At 39.5% G+C, this 15,584-nt stretch overlaps 1 protein-coding gene across 1 annotated transcript in view; it reads left to right on the forward strand.

Moving 5' to 3' along the window:
* Positions 1-15,584, forward strand: part of CEP112 (centrosomal protein 112) — a 182,915-nt gene that overhangs the window by 126,121 nt on the left and 41,210 nt on the right. Inside the window, exons 22-23 of the mRNA XM_075719938.1 lie at positions 3,057-3,119; positions 7,044-7,193. Coding sequence (XP_075576053.1) covers positions 3,057-3,119; positions 7,044-7,193 — 213 coding nt within the window. The remainder of the gene's footprint in view (positions 1-3,056; positions 3,120-7,043; positions 7,194-15,584) is intronic.

The following is a 15,584-nucleotide window of genomic DNA, read 5'->3' on the forward strand; positions in this document are numbered from 1 at the left end:
TACAATGCATGAGCTGAGCAGCTTGTTATAGAAGAAGGAGCCCAGGAAAATGCTGCTTGTGTACACCATGCCATTTTTAACCTTCTCTTTTGTCAAGATAAATGTAATATAAATCTTCCGCGATGTTCACTGTACGCAGCTATGTGTATTTACTTTGCAGTAAGCCATTCCTTACAAAAAAAAAAAGAAAAAGGCGCTTTTTTTTTTGTGTAGCAGGGCTACATGTGCCCCAGGGGAGTAGGTTGATGCCTCCCTAGGTTTATGCAAAGCAACAGCCTATAATCAAGAGGTATTAAATTAGTTTAGTCGCAGGTTTTAAAACGGGGAAAGTTTTATATTTCTACAGTAAAAGAAGATAAGGGAAAAGAGCGTTCCTGTGCATCACCATGAATTAGATCTTTTCAGCTGACCAGTGTAATAGAACTTGCAGAAACTGCCTTCTGCAGAGCTTCGCTGGTGCTACCTGTGCGGTTTGTGATGATGCAAGACCTGTACGGTGTTACAGAGCTAGAGAGAGAAGCTGAAGTCAGCAGGTGGCCATAGTTTTTAGTGCCACAGGACCCAGATAGCCAGTTTTAGACGGCTAGAGCCAGTCTAAATGTGGTTTTGCCATCTCCAGTGCAAGTTTTGGTAGCTCAGTACTTCTGAAAATCAGACCCCTCAAATAAGGATGTTTGAGACGGCAAGTAAATGCAAGAATCTGTGGTTTGTTGATGACTGGGAGACAACTTGTAAATATTTTGCTAATTGGAATTTGTTAAAGCCATTATAAAATAAAACGTTGTAATTGCCTTTAAATAAACTGGTAGGATATACTTTCTTTGCCTTCAGTTAGTAATAAAACACTGAAATTCAGCGTATCTTTCTTTTGGATCGCCTCTGCCATGTCTATCAGAGGTCAGCCTGGTTCTACTCGGTGTGAACAAACAAGTTCTAATTTGTTTATGAAAGTTACAGGTGGTTTTTTTATTATATATTGGGATTTCTTCTGTGGGTTCAGGAGGTTATAAAGCTGCTTCTATGAAAGATGAGGACTTTTACCCCAGGCAAGTTGAGTGAGAGCAGCTGTAATGTGATCTTTGCAGTGCCTTGCTGACTAGTATCTCTCCCTTTCTGGGAGTAACAGTAATTTATACTATTACTGTAATTTATTTTTTACTTTTTTCCCTAAAGATAAACTGGCAGTTTCAGTCCCTTTATGGTATGCAGTGGTGGTAAAACGTAATCTGAAACTAGATGACAGTACAGTGGAAAGAGCGTTCACATGGGTCAGCCCGAGTACAAAGAGGAATGTAGAGAAACATAGCGTGCATAGGGCTGTCTGGCATAACTGCTTCTGTGTTACTGCTCTCTTTTTATTTATGCAGCCCCACAATATGCCCTTACAGTGTTTGTGGCACACTTTAAATGATAAATGTAGAAGAAGTGGAATTTAGTTTGTCTGGTGCTCCAGAATGCTTGTATATGCTTAAACCAATGTTTGTGCCATTATCTCTTTATAGCAAAAGCCAACCAAAATATGTGTTCTCAAAAATTGTGCTTGTATTTGATAATTGGTTTTGATTAACTTTTTTAGTAGATTTCTTAGTACCAACAAACAGACGAAATAGAGACCTCCATATGTTTCATAATTTTGGAATTTGAAGTGATTCGAGATCTTAAATTGCAATATCATGTAAACTTTAAGATCATTTTTAACTGGCTGTAATATACTTATATTAAGCTGCACCATACATAACTGCCTGGATTGTACAAGACGATTCGAGCCCTATCAAGCTTTGCAGTGATTCGCAAACACTGTCTGCAACTTTAAGCTCCTACATTTGTAGTCCAGTAAAATCAATACGACTATTTGCTTGACTGAAATCCCTGGTGTTTGCAGAACTGGAGTTTCAGTCTTGCAACTGGCTCCAAGCAGGGTTCAGAGGCTTCAGGGGGCCCCCGCGGCTTCTGGTCCCCCGGAACGGGCGCTGGCACAGAGGCGGCTGACGGAGCCTGTGCTGGTGTGCTGGATGCTGCGCCGTAAAACTAAGGACGACAGATCAAAGATTGGAACGCGAGGTCAGATAGATTTTGAAAACTTAATCAGCTTAAATTTGCTTCAGAACTCAGCTTCGTAATATTCTGTCCCCCTAAGAAAATATTTTTCTTAGACACCTGTCCTCAAATTTTAGAGCCAAGAACATGAGAGCGCTTAGCAGTTCATTTGAGGACAGTGTTTTGAGGACGGTCTGTCAATATAATACTGTGGCACTTGGCAAGAAAAATACAAATCAGAATTGTGTCCTGAAATGAAATTGAATTTATTTTTTAGTTATTACTGAATTATTTCTGAAATTAAATTATTTGAGGAAAAGACCTTAAGAGCTATTTTCCCCCAGAATTATAGAAATATTTGCTTATTGGATTCCAATATGACAAAGCAGCCTTGTTTTCAGTTTCTTTTATTCTTTATCTTTGAGTTGTGGAAAAAAAAATGCTAGGAGAAGGAAAGAGCTGTATGTCCAAGAGCTCCCAGTTGGTTGAGCTGCACGTTGGGTCGATTTTCAGCGTAATCACCACCTTTAAAAAAGAAGGGGCTTGCAGTGGGACAGAAGGCAGTTGCAGACACCAAGCGGAGACACGAAGCCGTGTCCTCCATGTCGCGCTGTCCCTTTGCAGCCTGTGCCTGGGACTTTCGCCCTTCCCTCTCCCTCCGTTCAGAACCGAAGTCACCCTGATAGACTCGTGTGTGCGTTGCCTCCCTCCCCCTGCCACACACACACACTCACTCACTTTTTTTTTTTTTTTAATCCGCAGAAGTCTTTATGTTTTTCTAATAATTGGCAGCAGAGGTACAATTTCTCCCCTCTTTTAAGTGATGAATAGTTGGCCCGAGATCAAAGGCAAGTCCTTGCGGTTTTTTGGCTGCCACAAAAGGGCGTTGGAGTTGGCGCGGGTCCCAGCCGCTCAGCGATAGGCATGTGGATGAGGTGCCAAGCGGAGGGGTCGGTGGCAAAGTGTCTGTACACGTTCTTCCTCTGAGCTAATCTGGTCGCCTTTTGTGTGTATTTCAGGCAAACAGCCGGCTGAAGCAGACTGAGAAGGAGTACAGTCAGAAGCTGGCTAAATCCTCGCAGGTAGGTAGCGAGAAGGCAGGAACCTCACGTGAATCCATTTGATTTGGAAACTTGATGGAAAGTGTAATTACTTCTGCTCTTACGTGTAGGTTTTCACGATCAAGAGGAGCCATAACCGTTTCCCAAATCAAACACCCCATGTCTGTCTTGCAGATTTTAACCTTTCAAAAAACACAGAGTATTAAGCTGACTAAAAAAATGGGTGGGTTTTTTTGAGTTCTAAATTTCATCTTCTTCATCTACTTAGGTCCCTGCCCACAGCAGGGGGGTTGGAAATAGATGATCTTTAAAGGTCCCGTCCAACCCAACCCATTCTATGTTTCTATCTTTACTTTTTCCTCTCCTGAGGACCCAAGAGGAGTGAGTCCTCCATCAGCTGGTGGGAAGGGAAGACGAGGTGTCCCGTCAACGAGCACATCTCGTAAAATCAGGAACACTTGCACAACCAGGACTTGCGTTTCGTGTCACAAGGTGGTGTTTGCCTGCACAGCCGATGGCAGGATGGGGGTCCCAACTGTGCCATCTTGATGTTTTTCGTTGCTCCTAGCCAGTTCCGCATTTTTGCCCAAAATAACACTTTGAAGAATGTCAGTGTCCTGAAAGCTAACTGGTTTTGACTTGAGTTTTTGTTCCTCAGAGTAGGCTTTTGAACGTGGAAGATGAAAATGTGTCTTGAATTTACATATATGCTTAAAACAATAAGACAGGATGATTTTTAAATATTTCAGCTTTCAGTTTGATTGACAGGTAATACTGAAGTGTAAAAAATGATGGAGATGCAACCAGAAGTTAAGCTTTTAATAATAAGAAAATTGCCACGAGGATTTATGTGGAGGTGGCATTCTTCTCATTCCTCCCGACCACAGCAGAATGCCTGCCTTTTACTCGCAAAGTGTGTTTTCAGCAATAGTAATAATAGTCTAATAACACTCTTTTAAAATCAATAAAAACACTACAAAGAATGGTTTAGAAGCCTCCAGCTAGGCAGAGGTGATCAGTGAGAGAATGACAAGACACAGCAAACTTTAATGTTTTACAAACACTTTAAAATATTTTAAAAGTCCTGATTTCCACTTTTCAGCTACCTTTGAGTCTCATTCTCTGTAGCACTTGTGCAAAATTTTGGCTTTAGTTGTTTCAGTGAAACTTATTGCACTATCGCTTTTTCACACTACATTTTTTGAGACCGCATTTATCAGAATCATTGGTAAATATATTTTTACATTATATTTCTAAAACCTAATGTGTATTTTCTGCATATGCATTTGCATACAGAGAGGTTGTGGGGTCTCCATCCTTGGAGATACTCAAAACCTGACTGGATGTGATCCTGAGCAACCAGCTCGGGGTGACGCTGCTTTGAGCTGGTCCCTTCTACCCTCACCAATTCCACAATTCTGTGATAAATCTGAGAGAACGCTCACCTAAATGCCTCTTTAGTCATTTGTTGAGAGCCTTATTTATAAAGAAGGAAACAACAACCAAAAAAAACCCCTAGTTTTTTATCTTGCCATATGAACCTGAATAGCAGAAGATAGATAAAGCTCAGAAAGTAACACTTAATGCATGCCAGACCTTAAGGAAGAGATCCTTTTCATTGCTAACTGTGTTACCTTTGGCATTGTCATTTTTGTGCTATTGTCATGCCTAGAGAGTGTGATCAAAAGTCAGCCTCTCCGTGTCAGACATAGTTTACTGTCAGAACAGAAACGGGTCTCGGTCCATTCATTAAAGACAGATGGAATAATTGAAGTATCTCTCAATTTTTAAACAGGGGCTGAGGGAAATCGCTTTGATTGTTACAGTGGGAACACCTAGGTAGTGTAGCGCGAGGTAATAACTATTTAACCTAAATGTCATAATAAATTCTGTCAGACTGATATTTATTGGCCTGTAGAACAGTCTCAAAACGGACGACTTTTGAGACGTGGGGTTTTTAAGCTAGGCATTGCTGTAGCTGCTGCAGTGTTCTCCTCAGTGGGGCGAGATGGACCCAACGACCAGAGCTGGCATTCCTCTGCGCTTTCTGTGGCAGACACAACACATACATCAGATGTCAGGGCTATTTGGCACAATGAAGGAGTTTCACCCTGATGTCTGAATTTCTTGACTTTTGTGGGTTTGAATCAAATCCCTAAAGTTACTCGAACATAGTTTTTTTGTAGCTCAGTATTAATAATAGGTCAATTGCAACTTTTCTTGTGGTCATGTTGCTGACAACATCTGTCTAATCTTACTTTCTGTGGCCTCTTGGAACATTCACTTTTAACACCCACACAGAGAAGATATTTCAAGAAATTTTGTCTGAAGTTTATACAAAGTAAACAGATTTTTTTCTCTGAAAAGCACTGCACAAAGCAGATCTTTCTCCATCAATTCATGCTGAAATTTCCTCGCATGCATTTTAGAACTCTTATGCTAGGCCAGGGTCTTAACCCAGTAAAAGCTTTAAAGTTCACTTTTGTGTTATATTAAAGGGTTTGCTATTTTGTTTTCTTTTTTAAAAGTGACAAAATGGAACGTACATAAAGCGATATAGGTTTGCATGGCTTCCAGTTGTTATCTTCATAATTTATATGACCCGTTGCTTTCTCCTGCTTTCTCACTGCATGTGTTACACACCTAGCCTAGCCAAATTTGTGCAAATTGTGTGTCATCTAAATGATGATCTAAATTGCAAACCTGGTGATACTGCTTAATTCTGCCTAAAGAGTTACACCTTGCCAGATAATCTCTAAACTTTGGCCCACTGATCTCATTAAGAGCAAATAGCCTTCCTTTTGATCAGTATTATCCTTTTTAATATGTATTTGTTTCTAGAAAAGAAATACAGAGATAGCCGTGTAGGTTTTATTCATAATCTTTGTTACTCTCTGGGGTTTTCAGGTAGCAAAAACAGATAAATAAATTTACAGTAGAGTTTTAATCAGTCTTTTTCCCCTTCCCCAGTGATTCTAGTACTTTGATTTGTAGAGTATTTCATATTATGTTAGTCCTATATCCTGTTAGTAGTTCTAAAAACCCCGCATTTTTTCCTAAATAATAAATGTGGCCTTAGTACTTAGTTCAATGTTTCTCTACCAATGAGGAGGCCTTGCAAACACACAAGGCTGAGTACTCTGGTAGTCTGTCCCTGAACTGCCTGGGTGCTGAAGTGTTTTCAGAATTAGACTATATTACGCTGCTACAGCAGCTTGACCTTAAGCTTGAATATATACATTCAAGTCAGTGACTCTCCCATATGTTTAAGTGCTTTGCGGGGTGATGACTTACATGTCAGCATAAAATTCTGTAAATATGCCTGAAGGATCAGCTTTAGTTATGACTTTCCACAGTGATAAAAAAGGTGAAACAAGTACATTTCAACAAATCGTGAGTGAATCATGTAAAAGGTCTAGTTTAAGGGTCCTGGACATTGAATCAGGTCCCCACTGTATTGCTGAACGGAATATGCTCCTTTCAGCAGCTCAGAAATTTCACTATCAAGTTTAAATTTCAGTCCAGTATGGAGATTTGGGGTTTTTTCTTCTCTGCAGTATCAGGCTATGAAGTATCTTTCTAGAAAACGAACACCACCATCATTATGTAAATTTGCAGTCCTGGTTTCAGTGCAGTGGAAGACTGGAAACGTGCTCTGTTTTGAAGATCACAGATGTGCTTTGTTCTCATGAGTAAATATTTTGGAATGCCATAGTGGAAAACTCTTCCAAATATTTTGTGTTCAGCATTTTTTGTCGTTCGCAACCTTACTGTATTCCTGCTTCTCTGCGTGGAATTTCATGCTTGCTAGTGTGTACTATGTTAATTTAAAATATTTAGCTTGCGCAGCAGAGTATGCCAATGCCATGCTTGTACTGAGCATAAAAACATGCAAAATACATGCCTTTTACTGAAGAGAGATTTCGCATGCTGTTTTCTTTTTAGATCATAGCTGAACTTAAGACAACCATTTCCTCTCTGACAGAGGAGAACAGCCGGCAGCAGCTTGCCGCAGAGCAGCGGCTCCAGGAAGTTGTACAAAAGTTTGAAGATAAGAAGCAGCAGCTGATTACAGATAATGACAGAGCAATCAAGGTAATCTGGGGATTTTAGTCACTGATGCTACTGGCTGTTTGAGTGCAATTAAAAGTTCTGCAGTGGGCAGATGAATGCAGGTATGGTTCCTGTTCACACAGCGCTCAGTAATTCCATTCACTGGACCTTGACTTTGATGTAGCTGATGACTCAGGCTCTCTTTCCTCTAGCTGATCATATGCCTGCATAAAACGTTTGGTTTCGGTGAGTCTAATCCATCCACTTCAGTCAAAGACTTGAAACTTTCCTGTTCTCTCTCTTTTAATATCTACTCAGATATTTTAAGATATTTTCAGCACCTTTATACAGTGCTTTCAGTACTTGAAAAAAAAAGGTGAGAAATAGGAGAGCCGAGTTGCACCACCTGAGAGCCAGCAGCGTGGCACGGGCTTTAGCTTGGTTTTCACAAGGCCATCTCACCTTTCATGTTTAAGGCTGCGATGAAGGAAAGTATGTTCTTTAGGTTCCACTGAAAACAAAGTCTCTGCTAAATATGAATGGAAGAAAATATTTGCATCAGAGTTGCATTCTCTGGTCTTTTTCAAAGAAGCTTTAAGAGACTACAGGTTCTGAATATTCGGACTCTGGTCCTTGCTGCTTTGACACCCTGATTCAAAGCAGCTGCAGAGAATCCCACCTGCAGAAGCAAGTAGAATTATTTGTTAGACATTTTTCCTTTCAGAGTAGTAAAAAAGCAATGGAAGATTTCTGAAACTATGTAATCTGCTAGCGTTGACAACCAAAACACTTTGTTAAAAGTTGTATAGAAGAAGGAAATTCCCTTTTTTCTTTGTAAAGACATTTACTAGTACCAAACAAAGAATTCTCTTGTTAAATCTAGAAACTCATGAAGAATGAACTCCTACAGTTTTTCTAACTTTTTGTGCTGAAAAGAAACCATGGGATTTTTTACATGTTGGAACCATCTCATATTCAATTATGGTACAGTTAATGTTGTCCTCTACATCTGAATGATTTACATAAGGAGATTAGGTTGACATTACTATCTCATCATCACAGAGTGTTCTTTTTGTTTAATCATTTTTTTTTCCCTCAGGGAAAATGTCTGCCTTTATTTGTGTGTGTGTTGAGGGACAGAATTTTCTTTCTGATCGATCTTTAGTCTCTTCTGTCAAAGGTATAACCATATAGATGTTGGCTATAATCTGTTATCCAAACTGAATCAGTAGAGGTAGCTTTTATTATCACTAGGATCTGCAAATAGTTAAATCATATTATTTTGTGGTACAGGTGGATTTTTGCCAGTTAGGAAAATGTGCTATTTGTAGTTCTTCACTTTTCCAGTGGCCATCTAGATATACAGAAGCTCTGTGACAGTGGAATAGTCTTCCATGTAGTCAGAAATATGCTGTAATTCAATAGTTATCATGCATTATATCTTCTTGAGTTATATATTTGAAATACATATTTTAGACTGTTTACCAGCTTTTTTTCTTAGCACTTGGTGCAAGTGCTACTGTTGAATTTATGGATTCACCTAAACTAAATTACATTCAGTGGAAACTGTTGGTGACAACAGTTTTTGAACTCTAATGATGATAGGTTGTATGAAATCCTTCTCTGTGTAAATCTGTGTTCAGCTATTATAAACTTACTTTTGACATTATTACCTCAAAATGTAAGAAAATACATAAAACCCAAAGGGGAACGCTGCACAGGGTTTCTGAGCAGTGTCCCAGAGAGATTTTAGCACTGGTGCTGTGAGTATGTTTTGTAAGATTTGGTCAACTTGTGGAAGAAACTGCAGGAGCCATTATGCTTGGAGTTCTTGAGCTTTGTTTAGTATCATTAATATTGTACTTTTAAAAAAACCTTCCTTTGAAACCACCGATTAAATGGAAATTTACTGAAAGCCAGATACCCAAGCAGAAAATTCTTAGGAAGGTAAACTGCTGTGTATGCTTCTGGAAGCAGAAAGAGGTGTTTTTAATATTCAATCACTTAATATTTTTAAGAACCACACATACTTCTAGGCGAGCATATGCAGAAATACTTTGCTTTTTATTAGCCTGGGGCAAAAAAAATTCCTTTTGGGGAAAGTGGAATCCTAGATGTCCTAGAGATGGGGAACAACATCTAACCTAGGGCGAGCTGAAGACCTTGAGGGATGATTAAAGAAACATTCTGAAGACAAAGCAATTCTTAATATAGCATAAGCCTTTGAGAAGACTTAATATAATATAAGCTATTGAAAAGACTATCACGAAAAAATGGGCATTTGCTAAATATAACATTGATTTAAACTAACATTGAGGAACAGATTGCAATTTCCTTTAAATGGTATTGAGTTGACTTCCTGTAAGACCTTCCAATTATTATTTCCTTCCAAAGGGAGAAATACATTTTTACAGAACCCAACTGGCTCTCAGAGAAGTTCTGGATTTAGTCAGTAAAGTGATATCCAGATGTGGATGCCATAATACATGATTTTGATGTTAATTCAAATTCCTGACTCTCTTTGCTAGTTGAGATTTCCAAGTTGTTATTATTCCACAATTGTATCTATCTCCTTAATCTCTTTTTTTTTAAGTAGTATCTTAAACATTAGTGAAAAAGAATAAAAGAAACTTTTAAGAACATTTTGCTTCTTTTGACAACCTAAAAACCCAATCTGAGCAACCCTTTTTGGTTTCAGATGGCCTCGGTTTGGGTCGCTTTGAGACAAATGCTTCAAGTACTTGGCATTCTGTATTACACCATGATCTGTCTGGCCTAAGGGCAAGTCAAAGTTTGTGCCATCGGAGTCATAAAATCAGAATAAAATTTTGGCTCATCATGTTCCTTTCTTGTGGCTTACACAGTTAGCAGTTTCGATGCCATCGAGTTGCAGTGTCTAATAGCAAGGACCGAAGAAGCAATGGTGGGACAGGGCGTCGAACAACTGAGTGACTCCTGTCGCTGCCTTTTTGCTGCCGTTCAGTTTGAGCCTGTTGCGATTACGACAGTGTTGGCACAGAGAGCGATTCCAAAAGCACAGCTTGCCGTTCAGTGCCGCGTAGATATCTTTGCTTTGAACTTACCAGGACTTGCATTCTTTGGAGCAGAGTACAAGGACGCTGCAATTGGCCTGGCGTGGGGCATATCCAGCAAAGCTCACCTGGTCTCTGTGCCATGCCTCTCCCGTAATGTGCTTAGACTTCAAAGATCAGGAACCATTGGTTTAGACCATAGGATTAGTTGAGAGCACAATTATATTAATGCCCTGCAGAAGCTTGGAAAAGCTGCTTAAATTGCCATGTCTGTTAACCCATTTGTGATGCTTTAGACTGGGATTTTGGAAGGCACCCTCCAGTAAAGGTTTGGGCGCTGAACTCTTGAGAATGTCTGTGCAGGAGCTACATTGGTCATTGAAGTGTAGTGTAAACTTATTAAGGCTAAATTTAAACTAGCTTTCTTGCATCCCGATAGCAATCTAGCCACAACAACCTGGAGCTCAATACAGTCAAATGGTCAGAGCATTTACCTAACTTTGCTGCTGCTTCTGGCAGTGGTTACTGGCTGGACTCAGCACGAGCATAAAGTTGATTGCCTTGCAGAGATACCTTGAGGTTATTTATGAAATCCCAGCCTTAGGTTTTCTTTTATGAAATCCTTTTGGATCCTGGGATTGAAAGTGCAAAACAGTTCCTGGGATTGGAACTGCAAAACACGTTCAGAGCATTTTAATGTAGAAGTTGATGGCCAAGTAGGGACTCCACATCAAAAAGTGGATTCTGGAAAGAAATGGATGATGGAGAGCATGCAGTGACAAACCCACAACAGAAAAGGGAGAAAATGATGCTTTTTTTGCCAGAGGAACCACATTTGTTGTTTGGCTCATATTACGGATTCTAGGGTTCTGTTATATCCCCTGAATTAACACCAAAATTTCATTAGCAAAACATGGTTTGAAGATGACATATTTCAACACTTTGTGTGTCAGCCAGCTTATGATCAGATTTATTCTGTTAATAAATAAGACTTAAAAGATTTCTAGGAAAGAATGTCATATAATAATGTTCCCCTTTGTGTGAAAAATTTTGAAACAGTTGTTTTTCTTTGTTACGTTTAAAAATGTTGAGACAGAAAAAAATCAAAAGAGTATTTTATAGCCATAGCAGAACAAAGGAGAAAACTTCTGCTTTTAAATTGTCTGGACCTATGTGGACGCTGAGTATTCTCAACATCATCATATATTTGCTAGATGCTGTCGTATCTTAGAGCAAAAAGATAATTTCCTCTATGCAAAGGTTGGACTGAGGGTTTTATCAACACAGTGAAATTTCCTAGCGCAACTATAACAGGATACTTACTCTGCTGTAGTTACGCGTGAGTCAGTCCTTGTGTGCGGTACTGTATTTCCTGGAGTACTGTTTCCACGGCGGGTGGGTTTACATTGCTATCACTCTATTTAGGCGTGTCATGCCAGCAAATTGCCCCATAAAGAGAGTGCGTGGTCACTTGGGCTCGGTGCTCAGAGCACCCATCTGCCACCCAGCCCACCCCTCCAGCCTGCCTGTGTCCTGCAGTGCCAGGGCAAGGTGCCTGGCCGCGTGTCTGTCTGGTTTGATTTGCATAATCCCCTCTCCCTTTCATGTTTGGTTCCTGCTAAAAGTAAAGCAAATTATTTTAAACCTTGGGATGTTTTAAAACATTCAGAACATTTCTTTAAGGGCACCTGATATCTTTGCCTCAAGAAAGTAGTTGTCAAAATATACTGATGGTATTTACAAATGTCTCTAAAATGGAGCGTATCAGAAAAAAAACCCATTTTTAAAAATTCCGTGAACAAGCTAATTTTGCGTGTAGTTATATTTCATTATCAACCATGTTTATTAGCAAATTCCACTTGTAATTACAAATAGTATTTTGTATTAAAAGAAAAAGCATGTCAGAGCTGTGGGAACATTAACCGAGTGACTGTAGTCCTGCAGAAGTATTTAGTCTATTGTCCTCAAAATACCCTTTGGAATACCACCGGTGTACTCTGCAATAGCCAATGTTGGGTTTAGTAAGAAATAAAAAATTCTAATTTGCTGGTTTAGAAGTCCCAAGCAAGGCTAACTCTCAGTGTTTTAGATGTCCTTATTGGTGCTCATTGAGGAAGGGGAGGCACCAGAGAGCGTACGACATAAATTGACCTCATCTGGAGTGCAGAGAAGAAGCATTTTTAGTCCTACCTTGCAAATGAGACACTGGAGGGTAGAGCCTTGACTTTGTCCAAGGTTTGTGGCAAAGATGGAGATTGACTCTGGACTCCTGTGCTCCGGATCCGTGCGTCAGTTGGTGTGTTGGCCCTTCTGTGAAAACAGTTTCAGGATGCAAACAGTAACAAAACTGTAGAGTGATTTCAGAAATGAGATCGCCCGGTGTTAAAGCCGCATCTACCAAGTGCGTTGCAGTCTCGTCAGACCCTTTTGAGAAAGCTGGGCCAGTTCAGTTCTTTACCTTTTTGTTAAGGCTGCTGACAAGTTTCCAAGCTGTGGCAAATAAAGGGGGAACAATTTACATGTTCAGCATTTTCTTTGTATTTAGAGCAGAAAGACAGTAATGACTGGTTGTTCGGAAGGCTGTGAGCATGTGTAACTGATAGCACTGAGGATGTTAATTAGGAAAAAGAACCTTTAAGTTTAGTGTAAACTAAAAATGAAAACCTAAAACTTAGGGTAAAGTCAAGACATATTATTTCAAGGATTTTTTTGTTAAGTGAGTCTTGACTTGCTCTCCTCTCCAGCATACATTGATGCAGTAGGGTTAGCTGTCATAATCTAGACTACTGTTGAATAGCTGTGTAATAAACCTTTGCTAATAAGATCCACATTATTTATAAACTTTTTTTATATTTTATTGTATTTTTTATTTAAACTTGGCTGAAGGTGTTTGGGTTTTTTTTAGCTAACAGTGCCTGTAAAAAGGAGGTCAGCATTTCGCTGTTGAACCTGACACTGACTCATGTTTTATAAGACATCTGGTCAGAACATGCATTACTGTTTGTGATGGTTCGATGGCCAGAGATGTGCCAAATTCTGTCAGTCATTGAAGATCTTCAGAGATGGGTATGTCACAGTGTTCTCCAGAGGGATCTCAAATCCATCTAATTGGTTTTGTGGCTAAGCATTACCATGATAAACTATCTGGCACGGTGAAATAAAGAGTTTTAAGGGACCCTCTTGATGTTAAATACATGGAGTCATTTTTCATGGATCTCTATTCCTTTGTCGCTGACTTTAGTCTATAATACTACTACTAACTCTGCGGTGTCTTTTATTAGCAGGGAATTACAAGGCACCAACATTTGTACCTTAGCATTGTAAAGCAATCATTAACATGTTCCAGGCAAATAACATTATCTCGGTCATAGTTTCCTATATTCTGTTTGATCAGCAGAGGAAATCGTGGCTTCCAAAAGGATAGGTAAATGAAATCTGCAGGGCTTTTATGGGTTTGCTTTCTCTTTTACATGGGGTCCAAACTCGGAGGCACCTGTTTTTCACAGTCTTTGTTTATATGAATACTAGTTTCACCCAAATTCAGTCTGTTAGAGAGATGAGGGTTTAGCCCCAAGCTTATTGACTGTTGCTCATGCTCTTTCTCTTGATTCCATTACATGGTTATCCTTGAAAGGCTGTACTGACACATTCATTATAAATGGTAATAAAAATAGGCTTATTTTTGTGTTAAGGTTAAACAGTTGTTAATCACAACTGAAATTCTGATTTGAAAAAGTCCTCTCTCCTTTTCATAATCATATCTCTTTTTCTGTTGCTACAGAAATTATTTCATTGTCTGAAGCACAGTACCTTCTCTTCAAAATTACAGGGTTTCAGATGTTTGGCCAATCAGGCAATCGGAGTGGCTGAGCATCTGTAAGTACTTTATAATATCTTTGACATGCTTTGTGAGACAAAGAATTGAGTCATCTTTTTTTCCTGCAGCAAGCTTTGCACTCTGGCATTTTTCTTGACTTTTCATGTCTCAACACATTGAAGAACTTACCATGGCCAACAGCAAAATCATACTTACAAGTTTTATAAAAGACTAGAACTAGTGCTTGCCTAGTCCTCTGAACTGCAGTCCAGTTTTATCCAGCAGGTTTAAAAGTCTGTATTTTTACTTTTTCCTACATTATCATTGTCCTTGGTATTTTCCTTTCCCTCCAGAAGGCACTTTGCTGCACAAAGTCCTTTTTACTCTTTTTTAGCCCTAGAAGGGATGCCACCTTACATCTACCAGTCTCCAAATTATGGAATTAAAGATTCCATAAGTGCATAGCAATATATAAAGTCTTATATAGCTAAGCTATCAGTTTCTTTTAATGAGGTGGACTACACTAATTTTGCACTGGAAAAATGGAGAAAAGGAATTCAAAACAAGCCATAAAAGTCACTGCTTTTAACTGACAAGACAGGAGTAATAACACTGAATGGGGTCCTAGGCGATTAGAAGGATACAGAGAAAACACTTTTATTAGTGCTACTGACGTAAGCCTAGGCAGCTAATAAAGGAAGGAAGACGGTGTTTATAACTATGATATAAGAAAATGAAAATTAGCTTTTTTAAGGCTGCTGTGTTGGGTACAGTTTACTGTTGCATTTCAAAGACATTTTATTCTCCAAAGAGCACGGGGACTTTTATGTGGAGGAGAGGGCGGTGCTTAGAAAGGCAGTTGGGGAGATACCCAGAAGTTACAAGGCAGACTGCCTGGGAGGAAGAGCCTGTGCTCAAAAGCCTGGGACTTTACTGGAGAGAAAAAAAAGAAAAAGATAAAGATAAAAACAAGTGTCTAATGTCCTCCAAACGCAGGGCATCTGTAAAACAGTCTGTGCATAGGACTGTGTAGACTTTCCAAGGGCTGTTCTTTGTTCCAGTTCCAGTGAGTTCCTGGAACGCAGCCTCCTTCCCTGGTCCTGGAACAGCCTTTACTGCAGGGCTTCTCCAGCCGTGTAGGTGGAAACACAATATGTGTGAACTATATATTCAACCAACAAAAGATTGCTGGAGAAAATGACATCTTCAAAGCAAACCTTCCATAGTCCACAAACATTTATTACTCTGTAGTAAAGATTTTTAAAGCCTGGCACAGTAACACAAGTTGCAGGGTTTGGCAAACAGAGATTTGGGGATGTGGACCTGGTCTACTGATCAACATGTATTTCCCGTAGATATCTTTCTTATGGTGTGGCTGATCCCAGGAGTGAGCCGAAATAGCACCAGATTGCATTGGCTGATTCCAGCATGCCTACACAATTTCCAGTATTTGTGTAAACATTTTGTTTTTTGCAAAACTGTATGTTCTGACATAGGTTGCTTTTGTTCTTTTACTAATCATGGTGCTGGCTACTCCAGGGATATCAGCAGGAGAGAGTCACCGAGGATTTCAGCTTTATGCAT

This window comes from Pelecanus crispus, chromosome 12 (assembly GCF_030463565.1).
Source record: "Pelecanus crispus isolate bPelCri1 chromosome 12, bPelCri1.pri, whole genome shotgun sequence".
Taxonomy (NCBI): Eukaryota; Metazoa; Chordata; class Aves; order Pelecaniformes; family Pelecanidae; genus Pelecanus; species Pelecanus crispus.